Source organism: Ovis aries, chromosome 12 (genome assembly GCF_016772045.2).
Source record: "Ovis aries strain OAR_USU_Benz2616 breed Rambouillet chromosome 12, ARS-UI_Ramb_v3.0, whole genome shotgun sequence".
Classification (NCBI taxonomy): domain Eukaryota; kingdom Metazoa; phylum Chordata; class Mammalia; order Artiodactyla; family Bovidae; genus Ovis; species Ovis aries.
Window position 1 is genome coordinate 25,280,495 of NC_056065.1, and position 18,262 is coordinate 25,298,756.

An 18,262-nucleotide genomic window follows, 5' to 3' on the forward strand; every position below is an offset into this window, starting at 1 on the left:
ATAAAGACATCAGTCAGATTAGAGCTCACTTTAATGATCCTATTTTTAACTTGATTATCTCCGTAAAGACCTGATCTCCATATAAAGTCACATTCTGAGGTACTGAGGGTTAGCATTTCAATATATCATTATATATATATATATATAATATATATGCACCCACACACTGGCATGCACACGATGTTTCATAAGACAAGTGCCTTTTAAAAATGCTGTTAAGAATCTGGTGTTTATCTTAGAATCAGGTCATGGAATAGGAGAGAAACAACATAAAAAGCAATGTTCCAGCTCAGTAACCTCTCATACAATGTTTACTGCTTTCTGCGGCATCTGCCTTCTCTAACAATCTGAAAATGAGCAGGTGTGTTTGAGGTTAGGGAAAGTATTAAAAAACTCTAATTTGTATTATGTATTATAGTGTATGAAGCATTTTCTCACTTCATCTCAGGTGATCTTCACAATAACTCTATTAGTTAAACAGGGCAGATATTCCGCTACCGATGTACAGACAAGTGACTTCAGTCTCAGATTCCATGAAAACACTTAGGGTCATGCTTTAGGTGTAGGAAAAAGATGGCATGAAAATTTAGGTGTTCCAAATTATAGCCCAGATATTGCTCACTCCATCATGACGTATAAAAGCTTTTTTTTTTTAATAAATATAGCAATAATTTTACTTGTCTCTACTCTATAGGTAAAGAAACTACGAAAGCTTATGTGAAACCCAGGATTCAAACCTAACAGCCTCTTGAGGTCTGCACTTGGCAGAAATTCACCTAAATATTACTGCCTATGGGATAGGCACAGTCGGTCAATAACTTTCCTTTCATTCAGTTCTATTCAATATTTAATAAGCCAGAAATTCTGTTAGGTGTTGGTGACGTGGAGATTATTAGTGTTAGTCGCTCAGTCATGTCCAACCCTTTGCAACCCCTGGACTGTAGTCTGCCAGGCTTCTCTGTCCATGGGATTTCCCAGGCAAGAATCCTGGAGTGGGTTACCATTCCCTTCTCCAGGGGATCTTCCGGACCCAAGGATCAAACCCAGGTCTCCTGCATTACAAGTGGATTCTTTACTGTCTGAACCATCAGGGAAGCCCAGATAATATACTACTAAGAAAGACAGATGCACAAAGATCATTAAACAATGCGGTGATTTGGCAGAGGCTGCATGGGAGGGACTGGTGAGGACACAGAGAGGGAACCTTCCATGCCCAGGAGAGGGGAAAGGCGATGGTTCCCCTGCATTCTTTGCCCTGATCCCTGGCTCAGGGCTCCGCAAGTTATAAACACTGACTAACCTGGGAGGCCGTACACATACCCCAGGCAGTCTGTGATCTTTGGAACTACACTGATTGAGTTAGAATCCTGATGCCAACACCTACCAGCTGTGACCTTGGGTGAGTTATTTAATCTCTGACTATCCTACTTTCTTTCTTGGTTAAGATAGCGGATAGTTTGTAGGATTGCAGTGACGAGATGATGAAATGTGAAGCCCAAAGCGCTTGGGCTTTTATTATTTAGCCATTATTATTCATGAAACTGGCTATTAGTGGGCTTAAGAAATTTTCAGTTGATTCACACTGCTCTCATTGCATAATTAGATACAATTATGCAATGAGATAGTAATTTTGATAGCCATATGGACTCATTTCTCTTTCATCCTCACCTCCATCCTGCTGGAGATCAGGAGAAGTCATAAATCCTACTTTAGAGGTTTCAACTAAAGGTATCATGGAGTAGATGGGATGGACATCCCATAGGGTTAATCTTATATGGAACTCCTGTGCCACCCGAGCATGGACTCCCAGTGGTAAAGCCAATCCCGGTCACTGGTAGCTTTCACTTGCTTTACTTTGGTTCAGTTGGGCACCTGCTTGTCTCACATGTATAGTATAAGGTTACAGACTGGGGACTCTAAGCATGTTCTTTTCTCTGCTTGACATTTTCTGGAAAAGTCAATTCAGGCTTTAGTCTTCTGCATTGCAATAATCTGATGAGCCTAGGACACAATCTTTCATTTTGTTGAATCAATATTTTTGCTGCATTTCTCCTCATCCCTCCACTGCCTGTTCTGAGATGAACTCAGGAGAAGATCACTAAAAACAAGACTACTTTAGAGAGTTTCAAGCTAAAGGTATCATGGAGTAGATGGGATGGACATCCCATAGGGTTATCATCCTTATATGGAACTCCTGTGCCAGCCCAGAGCAGGAGCTCCCAGTGGTAAAGCCAATCCCGGTCACTGGTAGCTTTCACTTGCTTTACTTTGGTTCAGTTGGGCACCTGCTTGTCTCACATGTATAGTATAAGGTTGGGTAGTTAATTTTATTGGCGGCTGACAAATCTGCGTAATTTGTCTCCTGACATTTCTCTAATTTTCTCACAGAGGGTTTGAAATTAGTAGGAATATAAGCCAATAGCGGGCTTCCATGGTGGCTTAGATGGTAAAGAATGTCTGCAATGCAGGAGAGCCGGGGTTCAATCCCTGGGTCAGGAAAAGCCCCTGGAGAAGGAAATGGCAACCCATTCCAGGATTGTTGCCTGGGAAATCCCATGGACAGAAGAGGGTGGTGGGCTACAGTCTATAGCGTCACAAAGAGTCAGACACAACTGAGAGACTAATATTTTGCTTTCAAGCTTAGTGAGGAAATAGCAGCAGAAAACAGGACTTTGAGTATATGATCACACACATAAGCCAATGGGGGAAATGTGTGGTTTGCCATCTGAATACTGAACTTGCTCTGAAGTTAGGGAGCCTTCCAGGAACTCAAATACTAGTTATCTGAACACTAAATGTACCTGAGCCAAGACAGTTTTGAAGAAGCACTACGGTTCTAACAGTTACTACAACATGTTATAAAACTCACTCATATTCCAGGAAAGTTGTTCTTGGCATCTGAGCGAAGCTTCCCCATTGGGCTTCCTATATAACACTCAGACACTATTTCTCCACTGTCCAGCCATCCACTGCTAGAGTCTGGTCTCTGGGAGAAAGGAGAGGGACACAGGAGTTCTACAGCATGTCTTTGACTGCTGTGCCAGGCAAACAAGTGGAGCAACAGAGCTGGAGTCCTTTAAAGTTAGGCCAGTGCCAGCTGAAAACAAGCAGGCCTTCTATGCTCTCTGACCCACATGTCCTCTAGAGTCAGAGGTCCCTCTCTACCAGAGGTCACGTAACCCCACACTGCCATGTCTCATTACCAAAACAGAAAGGGGAGGAGTCCTTTTCTAAATTCTGTTTCCTCAACAGAACTGATCACCAATATATTCTTCATGGTGGATCTAAACCTAACGTGGATCACTGCATTGCATGCAGAAGCTTTAACTTCTGAGCCCCCAGGGAGGCCCTAATTAACATCTAAAAGAACACAAGTTCATTTAATAGTCCCACAAGTTTTGTTTTATTACACAATTGTCAGAGGCAAATTAGCTGCAAACTGCAATAACTGCTGTAGCGCTGTATTCTCAGATTAAACAAATATACTTTTATTTGAAGATTATTCCTTAATGTTACATTTAACAGTACAAAAGGGAAAAATGTATTTACAAAGAACAAATGAGACTCTTCCTCTAGCTATAATTGATGGTAAAAAAATATATTAAAAAATATACAAATAAACTTTTTGTAGTCAAATAAACTACTTCCTTAAAATACCAAATAAAATACACTTAAAACTATCACTGAATTACTACTCTGTAGCTACTCATCTGAAGTAACTAAAATTCAGTATCAGAGTCCTGAATTTACAATGCTGTATTTTTTCACTGATTTCTTCATCTGCTTCATTTTCTTCTTTAACACTTGATGATCTTGCTTTGAAATATACCGAAAATATTTACAACCTAAAAAAAAAAGGCAAAATAAACAAAAAGTTTTAATACTTATCAAATTCCTCAAGTGCTTTTCTACATTGTAAAAATTCTGCTTCAACTCTGGCACACTGATGATTATATAAACAGATGGATTTGTATTACCTATGCACATATGTCTAAGCTCATTCTCAGCACTGTCACCAGTGAAATGGACTGCCTCCTGCCTACAAAAATATTTGATCCATCATGATTAAAACTTACTTCAGCTTGTTTTCTACCTTCCCTCCCAAACCTTAGCTAAGGTGATACGCATATTATACTGTGCTCTGCTTAGTTGTTCAGTCTTGTCCAACTCCTTGCAAACCCACAGACTGCAGCCTGCCAGGTTCCTCTGTCCATGAGGATTCTCCAGGCAAGAATACTGGAGTGGGTTGCCATGCCCTCCTCCAGGGGACCTTCCCAACCCAGGGATTGAACTCAGGTCTCCTGACATTGCAGGCAGATTCTTTACCATCTGAGCCACCAGGGAAGCCCAAGAATACCAGAGTGGGTAGCCTATCCCTTCTCCAGGGGAACTTCCCAAACCAGAAATTGAACCGGGGTCTCCTACATTGCCGGAGCTACCAGGGAAGCCCATGTATATCGCATTCATGTACTAAATAAGCCTTCTCCAGAAGCAAACTACAATAGCTTCCTTCTCAATGACAACTTGGTGAAACAGTCACAGAGGTATCTGTAACAATTAGAAAGTCCTCTGTAGAAAACCTTGATGTGAAGAATTAGGACAGACAAATTCTAGGTTAGAAGAGATCAAAAATTATCTCTCATTCCCACCATCCAGCAGGCAGCCAGAGGTGATCAAGGAGTTCTGCCAAAGGTGCTCATCAGACCTTCTATCTGCTTTTCATACTCTTACAGTGCTAAGAGGATCACTAGTTAAGTATCTGAGAGACATGAGTCACATTCCTATAAGAAAAATGTAAGCTGGGTATTATAAGGGATTTTCTATTTAATAAATGAGACTATAAATCACATATAAAAAGAATATTATTACAGTCTCAGCTTGCATCTATTCATCTTTCCTAGATATTGCTAGGATATATATTGTACCTAGAGTAATGAGTTTATTATCGCTGAAAATAGTATGTGAGACTTGCTAATATTTTGTTAGCTGGGAAGCAGTGGTGTATGCAGTGTTAATAATTTGCGCTTCTAAATGTATCTGCCACTTTAGCAAAAACAAAATACAGGTTTCTGCTTCTGTCTAGAATACAGAAAGCTGGAAAGAACTTTGCTCCCATCGTAACACAGAGAAAAAGCCAAATAAACTACAATCTCCTAACTTCAAGCCCACCTGAGCTGAAGTCACATGACAGCCGAGCAGCCTGGACGGCCAGGCAGGAAAGGCCCCTCCAAGGAGAAGTGGGCCTGGTTGCCTTGAGTGGAGCATGGGAGGAAGGGCAGCCCCTACACCCTGCTCCAAGCACAAAGCAAAGGCAGATGACGGCGAGAATTCAAATCCAGGGTGTGATGAGGGTAACCAGACCAAGAACAAAACCCAGCTCAGCTCCCGATAGACTGACTTAATCCCCACACTAACATCCTGAAAAAAAGAAGCAGTGAGCCCAATCTCAGGCATTTTATGCCTGATATGCCGGATACTTCAGAGCTTATGCAGCACTTTAACATGAGCTTTGCATGATGTTTACAATCCTGTAAGCAAATCAGGCACCTGTTACACTGCCCATCTCACACAGAAGGCTCCCAAAGGCTACCTGCTTGGCCTAAGTGATGCAGTGAGTAACGGACAGAATTGGAAAGTTAACCCAGGTCTTCAGATCCTGCTCAAACACAGGTACATTTTGATATCTGTACTAGAAATCTTTATACTCCTAAAGTTGGAAATCACAGTCCAAATCACATTTTTGTGTCTTGTCGTCAGTATATTAGGGAGAAATTTTTAAAACTACTCTTGTGTTTTTAACCCCTTTCCTCCCACAAAATCAGCATCTGGTTAATCTTAGTAACCATCTGAAACATTAACTGAGAATACTAATGCTAATTCCAAACTAGCACAAACTATATCTAAACTGACCTGAAGAATCTCTTTAGAGCACTTTAAATTCCCTGGCCACACAGTGCTTACTTGTGGCCACAGTGAGGTTCCTTTCTTCATCTCTGGACAAGATGGACAAGCCTCATTTCAGTACTGGCTACCTTTCCATATTTCAGTGAGAGAAAGCAGGTAAGAGTTTTAACAACCAAGATACTCCCCAAAGAAAAGATCAATTTCCCCTTTCAGAAAATTTTTAGGTAAGTTAATAGGAGGTACGTTTTTCTTTTCGTAAGGGAAGAAATGACTCATTGTTACAGGAACAGGGAAATTAATAGAACATAAAAGTGTCATTTAAAAAGGAAATCAATAAAGAACACTTTTCTATTTCTTGTAGACAATCTCAGTCAACTTTCTCTTGTAGCACAGCCAAATGGTTATTGTGAAAACAGCCTGCATCCTTTATCTCAATGGCCCTTAAAAGATACTCAAATCAGAGCATAAAAACCAATGGCAACAGTTTGAAATTACTGTTTCTAATCCATGGAAATTCTCTACCAACAGATCACTGCCCCCCACTCCCCAACTCAAGATTCATTTTTCTATTCATCAGTTATTTCTCCAGCATGAATGTCCACACTGTAGTTTCAAAATCGCCTAAAAGCTATGGCTAGATAAAAAGAAAACAAAACATGTACCTTTTCCTAACAATAACCCAGCTACCAAAGCTTTCTCACAAGCCAAGGTTTTATCATCCTTCCAATTGCTTTTTGCCCAAAAGTAGCTGAAGTGAAAGCTTGGCCACCAGCTTTTCCTGGAGTTCCACTCTTCTTGAACCCAGGCAAGACGACTCCTGGAAAAGAAAAATGTCAAAAGCGAAGGTCAGTGATGGAAACAGACCTATATGGTCAGAATGTGAACTTCAGTCGGGTCCATGGAAAGAAGACAAACCAGACGTTCTGAAACTAGCTTCTGGGTACAGCATGGCACAGAACATACAGGAAAGCAAATCCTTTGGAGACTTCTTTGATCTCCACGTCCCATTTTCCATCAATGAAATAGCCAGTTCAGCACAGCACCCTGGTTACCAGCACAGACTCTGAGGTCAAAGTCTCAGATTCAAATCCTGCATCTTCCATTTATTATCTATGTGATCCTATGCAAGTTGCTTAACCTCCCTGAGCCTCAGGGTCCTTGGGTACACTAATGGCACCCATCTCACAGCCTTGTTATTAGGATTAAACTGGTCCATAATGTGGCAGGTGTCATAGAAAACTCTTTGCCTGCTGTCCAATACAAAGTCAAGTTTCAATAAATGTTAGCTATTATTCTTCATTACTTTAAAAGTTCCTTTAAATTTTATAGGCTACAAAGAATTACTATCCAAACTGAGATGCCACTGTTATATATTTACATGAACACATGGGTTTGACAGCTAAACCAAGACAATGCTAAGTGTTCATCAACAATTTGAGCAAAGACTTATTTAGCACCTATTTGTCCTTGTGGCTAAACTTCTCTGCCTTCAAGAACCTTATGGTTAGTAGGGGTTTAGACTTGAGATTTGGAAAGTGGCTTACAGTGCGCACACCAACATATCACACCAAAAACACTTCATGATCAGGACTATTCTATCTCTAAGGTCAAGTCAGGTCTGAAGCCTGAAGCAAGTTCCCACTGATAATTAATTTCCTAATAAACTAAAATGGATATAATAACTCAATGAAACTTTCATTTCGTGATATCCTTTATTTTCATGCACAAGGTAAAAATGACAAGGGACACTTCTTTTCTTATATTTGAAACGTGGCATTGATGATTACTAGGATCAGAGGTATAGTTTCAGATACTCAGCTCACAAGGGACTCCATAAATATCTGTTGAGTGAATAACCAAGATGATTTTAAAAGGTCCTAAAAAAAATCCACTGAAAATAGCTGGGAGAAAAGCTGCTTTTTATGTGATCTTACAAGCAGCTGACACAAATTACAAAAAGCTTTACAAAGAATCTCGTCAAGAGTGGAAGTAACCCCTTTCAATCTTTATTTTCAATAAGAAAGTACACAATTATCCCTTAGCAGAGTAGTGATAACTGACAGTATTTATTTTAATAGCACAAAAAATCTTGATAGAATTTTTTATGTTTTACTTGTGATTTCCTATTTCCTGTCTTCTGATGTATTCAGAAGAAAACAGCTAAAAACACAATTTAAGAAATCTAAAACAATAAACAAAGAACTTTAAAAATTGACAGATATTAGCTAAAATTTTATAAAGTATTATTTATGCTGATCTAGCAATAAACACTGTGTGTTTCTTACTTACCCCATTAGAGTCTGTTTGAGATATTTTGCCAGGTATTTCCAAGCAGTTATATTTTTAGTGCATCCAGCAAAATCTAAAATTCCAAATAACACCTCCAATCCCAGTTTATGGTGTTCTTCCTTGTCTGTGATGTTCAAAACAATTAAGAGTTTACAGAAAGCACTGAAGAGCACAAAGCTAAAAGATTACATTCCATCGACAAAGTATCACTGAAGCATAAGCCTTAAAGTTTAACAGTTTAAAACAATTCACACGATCACATTATGATCAACATACGCTCCTGTGATGAATCTGAAAAATTCAATACTTAGTCCATGCCAATGAAAGCAGGCATGGTGAGTCTGACCTCTGCATGGGTTTATACTACTCAGAATGTTATTTAAAGTACCTACCCTACTGAGGCATTTCATACATATTCTTTTCCATTAGGAGAGGGACAGAGGCAGTCCCAGTACCTATTGGACTTAAGCACATTTCCTCCTATGAAGAAATGTTCTTTCCTATACTGAGCTGAATAACAGTAAAGATTAAAATGAGCTGAATTACACAAATAGAAGCCGTTTTTCTTTTGCAACCATTGCATAATACTCTACAGCACAGGTCAGCAAACTTCTTCTGTAAAGGGCCAGACACTAAACATTTGAGTTTTGCAAGCCTTACAGGTTGCCATAACTATGCAACTCTACTGTTGTAGGGCAAACGCAGCCACAGGTGATATGTAAATAAATGGGCATGGCTGTGCTCCAGCAGAACTTGATTTATAAAAACAGGCAAGAGTTGGATTGGGCCCACAGCCACAGTTGGCTGAGCCCTAGTCTACAGTTTGTCTGCACGAAGAGATAGAAAATAAGAACTACTTACCTGATTTTCGCAGTAACCTATGGAATTCTAACATCAGTTTATGAGATGGTACAATCTGATACAAAATCTGGAAGAAAGAATAACATTGTAATTGTTACCCATTCTAAAGGCATTAGTATACTTTCAGATAAAATTCTTACTATCTAATATGCTCTCAGAAAATGAATCAAGGATTTAAAAGATAGTTTGCTTTTATCCAGTTTTAATTTTGGTATAAAAATGTATTCTATGAAAAGATATTTAAAACAAAAAGTCCCTGCTAAAAACAAGATAGCTGGTTGGGGGGGTGGGTAGTGTGGATAAACAAAGACTTTTTCTTTTCTCCATATTTATACTGTTGACCACATTTGAAAAGTTTACTTTCTTTTCAGCACCCAGGACTGAGGAGAAAATAAAGAAAAAGAAGATCACACAGATAAGATATTTAATATTTACTGATCACAAAAGATCACAAAATATATAAAACAAAAAAGCAAAGCTAGTTATTTTGGAAGATTGTGTAAGGAACACACTATAGAGTATTCAAAAGTCAAGCAGCTTCCCTGGTGATCCAGTGGTTAAAAAATCTGCCAGTGCCGGGAACACAGGTTCGATTCCTGGTCTGGGAAGATTTCACATGCTGTGGAGCAGCTAAGCCCATGCACTGTAACTACTGAGCCTGCACTCAAAGAGTGCAGTACTGAAGCCAATGTCCCTAGACCCCACACTCCACAAGAGAGCAGCTCCTACTCGCTGCAGCTAGATAAAGCCCACCCACAGCAACAAAGACCCAGCACAGCCAAAAAATAAATTCATTAATTTAAAAAAAAAAGCAACGCAGAACTTTCCAACCAGGGTGACAGAGGGTTTCTGTAATACTGATCCTCTCCCCTCAGTCTCACTTGGGCAGAGGATGGGGGAATAGTAGTTGATGAGAGGAGGATCTGCCTGAAGCCCACAGCCTCCTGTCTTTATCTCAGTGTATCATCCATACACTGTCATTTTCTCTGGATGCTAAAACATGAAAATTGGAAAGTGGTGACCTAAGAAATGTCTTAAAAGTATTTAATTCCCAACCCTGTTTAAGCACTGACCTAAGAATCCCCTACCTTAAGCACACTTATCAGTTTCTCTCTCGGTGCCTTCTCTCTCTTTAGAAAGTTGTATAAGTAGACATGAGCATTTGGATTTGATGGGAATTTTTCATCATAGGCATAATTGTTAAGCACCTCTCGGGCGCCATCTTGATCCCCATAGAATTCCAGCATCTATATAAAATAAGTGATGATATCTTAGGTAAATTCTGTAAGATACCTTTATGAAACTTCATGTACAACTTTACTGATGAGCACAAAATATCATACAACTGGAAAATAGCATTCATTGTACAGGGAACAATAGTGATGCTAGTTTTTGCTTCCATCAGTTATGTTACAACCTCCATGGAATAGAGAAGATCACATCAAAGGCCTACACAGTTTCCCAATTTTCCTTGTCATATTTTGTTACTGAAAAATATAGCAACTTCAACATAAGAACTGTTCCTGTGAGAAATAAAGGCTTCAAAGTAGGGCAAACTAAGGACCAAAAAAAGACCACATGAGGCCACTAACCTCAGTGCCCTACATACTCCAGCCTCAAAAGGAGAGCATAGGAATGGTAATTCCTCTCCTTTCATTCTTTCCCATCCTGACACAGGAGTTTCCAGATTCACTGGCATACCGTTTCAGAGATTATCTTCTGACAATGTAATTCTCACTTTAGCACTAATGAAACTTTCAAAAAGCAAAGTATTTTAATGATGTATTCCCAGTCCTCTGTCCTTTCGCAATAACCCTGAGATAACAGGATGTCCTTAAGAACTTCTAAGAGCCATTCTTCATGTCACATATTGTGACCTAGTTTCAGATTTTTGTCCCCTTCCCTTCTTGATCCCACCATATCATAAAAAGATCTTTCCGCTTTTCTTTTAAGCTCAACCAGAACAATACAGAATTGACATTTACATCTACTGTGCTATTTATTTATAAATAAACCATCACCCTCGCACCATCCATGAGTCCTACATCTTTGGGTTTTGCATCTTAGGGTTCAACCAACCACAGACTGAAAATATTCGGAAAAAGGAAATTTCCAGAAAGTTCCAGAGTGCAAAACTTGAATGTGCTGCACAGAGGCAACTACTTACACAGCATTCGCATTGTGTTAAGTATTAAGAGTAACCTAGAGGTGATTTAAAGTATACAAGAGGATGTGTGTAGGTTACATACAAATACTACACCATTTTATATAAGGGATTTCAGTGTCCATGGATACTAAGGGGTGACTGCATTTGGCCATGACAGGTTATCCAGTGGTGAAAATAAACACAGTAACAGTTACTGTATAGTAGGAAAATAAGGAAAAATTATTCAGACCGAAAAAGGGCATCCTACTGTTTAAAAAATAATTTTCTCCATTATTTGTCTTCTGATGGATAAAGATTAAGCTTAAAATGAAACTAATAAAAACTTATGAAAAATCTACTTACCTCTATATAACTCTTCACAAAAGGGTCCCAAACTCCAGGAATTTTAATCAATGTGCAAAGGTTTATAGATGTCTTCCAGCTGCGGTTAAGCATATTCTGGGATGCTGTGTTGTAAGCATAATCATCTTTATCTGCCCAAAGACAAAAGATTTTTTAAAGTAGTCAGTACTGGAGACTCACGCAGAATCAGTAATTGATAAACTACACATAAGAAAAGCTCAGACTGTAAAGGTTTCATTGGTGAATTCTATCAAAGAAGAGTACTAATTCAAAGAAGAGTAGTAATTCTTTACAAACTATCCCCCCAAAAACAACAGCGAGAACACTTCCCAACTTATCTATGAGATCAGTATTACTCTAAGACCAAAATCAAACAATAACAACACAAGAAAATTATAGACCAACATCTCTTATATAGATGCACAAATTCTTAACAAAATACTAGCAAACTGAACCTAGCAACACAAAAAGTGGGATTTATTCCAGGAATGCAAGGTTGTTTAGCATTTGAAATAAATTAATACAATACTCCAAATCAACAGAATAATGACAAAAACCTCATAATCATCCCTACTGTTGTGAAAAAAGCATTTGATAAAATTCAATAACTTTTCATGATAAAAACACTCAATATCTAGGAATAGAAGGAATTTCTTCAATCTGATAAACAGCATCTTGTGAAAAACTCACAAGTAATATCAGAATTCATGGTGAAAGGCTGCATGCAAGGAAGAATTCCTCTCCTGCCACTTCTGTTCAACACTCTCATGGAGGTTCTGGCCAGGCAATTGAGCAAGAAAATGATATAAACAATGTTCAGATTAGAAAGGAAGAATTAAAACTATCTCTACTTGAAGATGACACGATCTTCTACATAGAAAATCCTACGAATCCACTAAAAATTTATTAGAATTAATGAGTTCATAGTTGTATAATATAAAATCAACATACAAAAATCAACAAATCATCCAAAAATGAAATCAGGAAAAGAATGCCATTTACAATAGCACAATAGCATCAAAAACAAGAAACAACTTAGCTATAAGTTTTACAAAAGAGATACAAAATCACATCTGAAAAGTATTGTTCAAGGAAATTAAAAACGACTTAAGTAAATGGAAACACATCCCATGTTCAAAGGTTAGAAGACTTATTAAATTAACTTATAGTTTTAATGTAAGTTCTATCAAAATCCCACCTCGGGTTTTTTTTTTTGTTTTTTTTTTTGCTTAAATTAGCATGCTATTCCTATAATTCATATGGAAATGCAAAAGACCAAGAAAAGCCAAAATAATATTTATTTAAAATTTGGAGGATTCACAGTGTGGCCTCAAAAGTCACTACAAAACTCCAGTAACTAACACTGTGTGCTATAGGCATTTGTATATATATATATATATATGGACTTCCAGGGTGGCTCAGCAGTAAAAAAATCCATCTGCCAGTGCAAGAGACATGGATTTGATTTTGCTAGGAAGACTGCCCTAGAGAAGGAAATGGCAACCCATTCCAGTACTCTGGCCTGGGAAATACCATGGACAGAGAAGCCTGGTGGGCTACAGACCATGGGGTCGCAAAGAGTTGGCTATGACTTAGCAACTAAACGACAAGAATGGACATATACAAATCAATGGAAGAGAATTTACAGTCATAAATAAAACTTCATATATGAGTAAGTGATTTTTGATACGAGTACCAAGACAATTCAGTGGGAAAATAATAGTCTTTTTAATAAATGTGCTGGAACAACTGAATATCCACATGTATAATGACAAAGTTGAACCTCTATCTACCTCACACGACATACAAAAATTAACTCAAAATGAATCAAAAAACCAAATGCAGGAGTAAAACTACACAACTCTTAGAAGAAAACATTAGTCTAAATCTTTGTGACCCAGGAGTAGGCAATGGTTTCTTGGATGTGATACCAAAAGCATAAGCAACAAAAGAAAAAGCAGATAAACTAAACTTCATCAAAATTATAACATTTCGTGACTCAAAAACACCATTAAGAAAGTGAAAAAGGTAACCCACACAATAAAACATTTCCAAATCCTGCAGCTATCTGATAAAGGACTTGGACCTAGAATATATAAAGATTTAAAACTCAATAATTTTTAAAAAGTACTTCAATTCAAAACCTCCCAGGAGAAAAAATCTGAATGCAAATTTCTCCAAACAAGACACATGAATGGCCCAAAAGCACATGAAAAGATGCTTAACATTATTAGCCTCTAAGGAAACGCAAATCAAAACCACAATACACTACCTCACATCCACTGGGACAGTCTTATCAAAGACAGATAATGGCAAGTGTTGGGAAGGACTCGAAGAAATCAGTATCCTTCACATACACTGCTGGTGAGAATGGAAAATGGCACAGCTACTTTGGAAAACAGTATGGAGGTCCCTCAAAAGTTCACAGCAATATTATTCAAAATTGCCAAAAAGTGGAAACAACCCAAATGTCCACCAACTGATAATGGATACTTAAGTGTGGTATATCCATTACGATGGAATATAAATAAATAAAAAGGAATTAAGTGCCATTACATGCTACAACATGGGTGAACCTTTAAAAACATTAGGCTAAGTGAAAGAAGTCAGTAACAAAAGACCACGTATTTCAGGACTACACTTGTATGAACTATGCAGAATAGATCTCCAGAAACAGAAAGCAGATTGCTAGGTTGCCTAGCAATGCAGGAACTGGGGAAGAGTCAGAGGGACTGCTAATAGGTACAGGCTTTCTTTTTGGGGTGACAAAACTGTTCTAAAATTGATGATGGTAATGGATGAACAGCTGTGAATATATTACAAAACACTGAATTTATTATACTCTAAGTGAGATCAAATTGCCAACGTATGCTGGAACATAGAAAAAGCAAGGGAATTCCATAAAACATCTACTTCTGCTTCATTGACTATGCTAAAGCCTTTGTGTGGATCACAACAAACTGTGGAATATTCTCAGTGAGATGGGAATACCAGACTACCTGACCTGCCCCCTGAGAAATCTCTATGCAGGACAAGAAGCAACAGTTAGAACTGCATGGAACAATGAAAGTGAAAAGTGAAAGTGAAGTCCCTCAGTCGTGTCCGCTCTTTGCGACCCCGTGGACTGTAGCCTACCAGGCTCCTCCATCCATGGGATTCTCCAGGCAAGAATACTGGAGTGGTTTGCCATTTCCTTCTCCAGGGGATCTTCCCGATTCAGGGATCGAACCTGGGTCTCCCGCATTGCAGGCAGACGCTTTAACCTCTCAGCCTGGTTCAAAACTGAGAAAGGAGTGTATCCAGGCTGTATATTGTCACCCTGCTTATTTAACTTATAAGCAGAGCACATCATGCAAAATGCTGGGTTGAATTAATCACAAGCCGGAATCAAGATTGTCGGGAGAAATATCAACAACCTCAGATATGCAGATGACACCACTTTAATGGCAGAAAGTGAAGGAACTAAAGAGCCTCTTGATGAAGGTGAAAGAGGAGAATGAAAAAGCTGGCTTAAAACTCAACATTCAAAACACAAAGATTATGGCATCCAGCCCCATCACTTCATGGCAAAAAGATGGAGAAATTGTAGAAACAGTGTCAAATTTCATTTTCTTGGGCTCCAAAACCAATGTGGACGGTGACTGCATGCCATGAAATTAGAAGACACTTGCTCCTTGAAAGAATAGCTATGACAAACCTAGACAGTGTATTAAAAAGCAGAGACATCACTTTGCCAACAAAGGCCCATATGGTCATGGTCAAAGCCATGGTTTTTCCAGAAGTCATGTATGGATGTGAGAGTCGCACCATAAAGAAGGCTGAGTGCCAAAGAACTGATGCTTTCGAACTGTGGTGCTGGAGAAGACTCTTTAGAGTCCCTTGGACAGCAAGGAGATCAAACCAGGCAGTCCTAAAGGAAATCAACCTTGAATGTTCATTGGAAGGACTGAAGTGCTTTAGCTGAAGCTCCAATCCTTTGGCCATCTGATGTAAAGAGCTGACTCATTGGAAAAGACCCTGATGCTGGAAAAAACTGAGGGCAAGAGGAGAAGGGGATGACAGAGGATGAGATGACTGTATGGCATCACTGACTCAATGGACATGAGTTTGAACAAACTCAAGGAGATAGTGAAGGACAGGGAAGTCTAGCTTTCTGTAGTCCATGGGGTTGCAAAGAGTTGGATAGGACTTAGTGACTGAACAATGACAACAAGTGGGTGAACCATATCAAGAATCATATCTCAATTCTCAATAAAGCTGTTATTTAAAAAAAAGAGAGACTACCATACCACACAATAAATTGGGTGACATGAAAACTCCTGATAATAATAAATGATGAGGAGACAACAGACAAAAGAAAACTCAAAACCGACTACTAATGGGATATAAATTAGTAACCACTTTGGAAAGACTTTAGCCTATTATATAGCACAGTGGAAGATACACATGCTTAGTGACAATTCTACTCTGAGAAACACATGCATATGTGTACCACTATCCGTGCCCCAGAATTTCAAAGCAGCGTTAATTATAATATCTCCAAACTATTAACATCCTAAATAGCAATCAATACAGAGAAGGAATAAATTGCAAGACTATCATACAATATATTGTTTCACAACAACAAAAATGAACAAACTAGAGCTAATTCAACCATACAATCACATGTTAAATGTTGAACAAAATATGCAAGGTCCCCCAAAATATGTACACTGTGGATCCAAAGAGGACACTAAAATTAAGGCAAAACTAAACTGCATCGTTAAAGAAAGGCAGATCCCTGAGTAAATATACGTTGGGTGTGAATTTACCATGGAAGGGGGTTCCCAGCTACCAAGTGCATCAAAGCCAACCAGCTCAGGCCACGGCAGAAAGGAAAAATCCCAAGGCAACTCTGAGCACACGTTCATGTGTTACATTTCATAAGTCTGGTTATATAAAACCAGTCCTAGTTTTTTTTTTTCCCCATTAAATAGCCATGTGAGGTTAAAGACCATCTAAAGAGCTCCACATTTTATCCCATCTTTATCTCTTGTTGCTCCAGAAGAGTGTCAGCTGCAGAAGGTACTGAATTATCTAACCATGAAAGTGATGGTATAAATCCATGTTCCAACTGATCTAATCATCACGTGTATGCTTGAGTTCTACCTAAGTGTGTGAGAAGAAAAGGAAATAATGATTTTAAAACTTACCTAAATCAGTATCAGCGAGCCTTCTTAAAAAGAACATTACAGTGGGCATTTCAGCAAGGTTTGTTGTTGTGCTGTGTTACTCGCTCAGTACTGCCCAACTCTTTGGGACCCAATGGACTGCAGCCCGCCAGGCTTCTCTGTCCATGGGAGTCTCCAGGCAAGAATACTGGAGAGGGTTGCCATTTCCTTCTCCAGGTGATCTTACCAACCCAGGGACTGAATCCGGGTCTCCCGCATTGCAGGCAGATTCTTTACTGTCTGAGCCACCAGGGAAGTCCTTCAGCAAGGTTAACGAAAGAAATACAGATATGTGACCTCAAAAGACTGATGAGTCTAGACAAGGAGACACAACACAAAACACACATGAAAAACACTTAGAATGATTAAAAAAGCAAAAGGTGAAGAGTCGATTGATACAGGCTGAACATGCAGCTGGTATGTTGGGTTTAAAGTAAAAGGAGGAGAGGTCTAACGAGTCCTGAAGACAGATGGCATACTGGAGCAGGAGGATGCACAAGAGGCCTCACAGGGTTATCATGATGAAGACAGTATTTCAGAAGTGTCTTGCGGGTGGTTAAAGGCAGGAAACAGGAAGGGAATTTGCGATTGGTGAACCCACCCACCCAGAGACCAGGGAAATACTACTATCAATTAAGGATATTGAAATATAGCTTAACATAAATGAAGTGATAAATGTCAGAATTGGGATTTGGATGAAGGAGGTGAAAACAGAAAAAGGTTAATCCTAGAGAAGTTATGGAGAAAAACTATATGAGGGTAAAAAGGTGCAGAGAATCATACAGCTTCGAAAAACACAAATTTAGGGACAGGAGAGGACAACATCACCACTGCAAGTAAGAGAAAGAGAAGGCAGTGGGAGGAGGACACATAGTTTTGGGGGTGATCAGTGAGTCAAGAAATTGCCTGTGATGACTTTTGTACAGAAATGAAACAACTTTATCTTGCCCTATTCTTTGAACATATCTTCCTAAGAAACAACATTATAAAACAAACTAAACTCCACTATAAACACACAGGAAGAAATGCTTCTTCTATGTGATAATGCCGATGGATGAAAATTTGTAACCTTTCTTGGAAATCACATTTCTAAGAAATGAATGAATCTAGGACCATTCCTGGTGGCACAGTGGATAAGAATTCACCTTCCAATGAAGGGGACACGGGTTGTTAGTCCCCTCGGACCCTGGTCCAAGAAGATTCCACATGCTGTAGTGCTTAGCCCGTGTGCCACAACTACTGAGCCCGTGCTCTAGAGTCCACGAGCCACAACTACCAACCAGAGCACCACAAGTACTGAAGCCCACACACCCTAGATTCCGGGCTCTGCAATGAGAAGCCACTGCAATAAGAAGCCCATGCACCGCAATGAAGAGTAGCCCCCGCTTGCTAAACTACAGAAAGCCTGCTCACAGCAATGAAGACCCAGTGCAACCATAAATAAAAATAAATCTTAAAAAAGCAACAAATCTAAAATGGTCATGAACTT

The 18,262-nt window shown here is 39.0% G+C and overlaps 1 protein-coding gene across 3 annotated transcripts in view; it reads right to left on the reverse strand.

Moving 5' to 3' along the window:
- Positions 1-3,467: 3,467 nt before the first annotated feature.
- Positions 3,468-18,262, reverse strand: part of TAF1A (TATA-box binding protein associated factor, RNA polymerase I subunit A) — a 31,242-nt gene continuing 16,447 nt past the window's right edge. For all 3 annotated transcript variants that reach the window (XM_012187080.5, XM_004013612.6, XM_042257094.2), the window contains 6 exons: positions 11,564-11,694; positions 10,143-10,301; positions 9,055-9,121; positions 8,194-8,317; positions 6,567-6,721; positions 3,468-3,845 (listed from right to left, as the gene is read on the reverse strand). In XM_012187080.5, the coding sequence (XP_012042470.2) occupies positions 3,733-3,845; positions 6,567-6,721; positions 8,194-8,317; positions 9,055-9,121; positions 10,143-10,301; positions 11,564-11,694 (749 nt within the window). In that variant the 3' untranslated portion in view covers positions 3,468-3,732. The remainder of the gene's footprint in view (positions 3,846-6,566; positions 6,722-8,193; positions 8,318-9,054; positions 9,122-10,142; positions 10,302-11,563; positions 11,695-18,262) is intronic.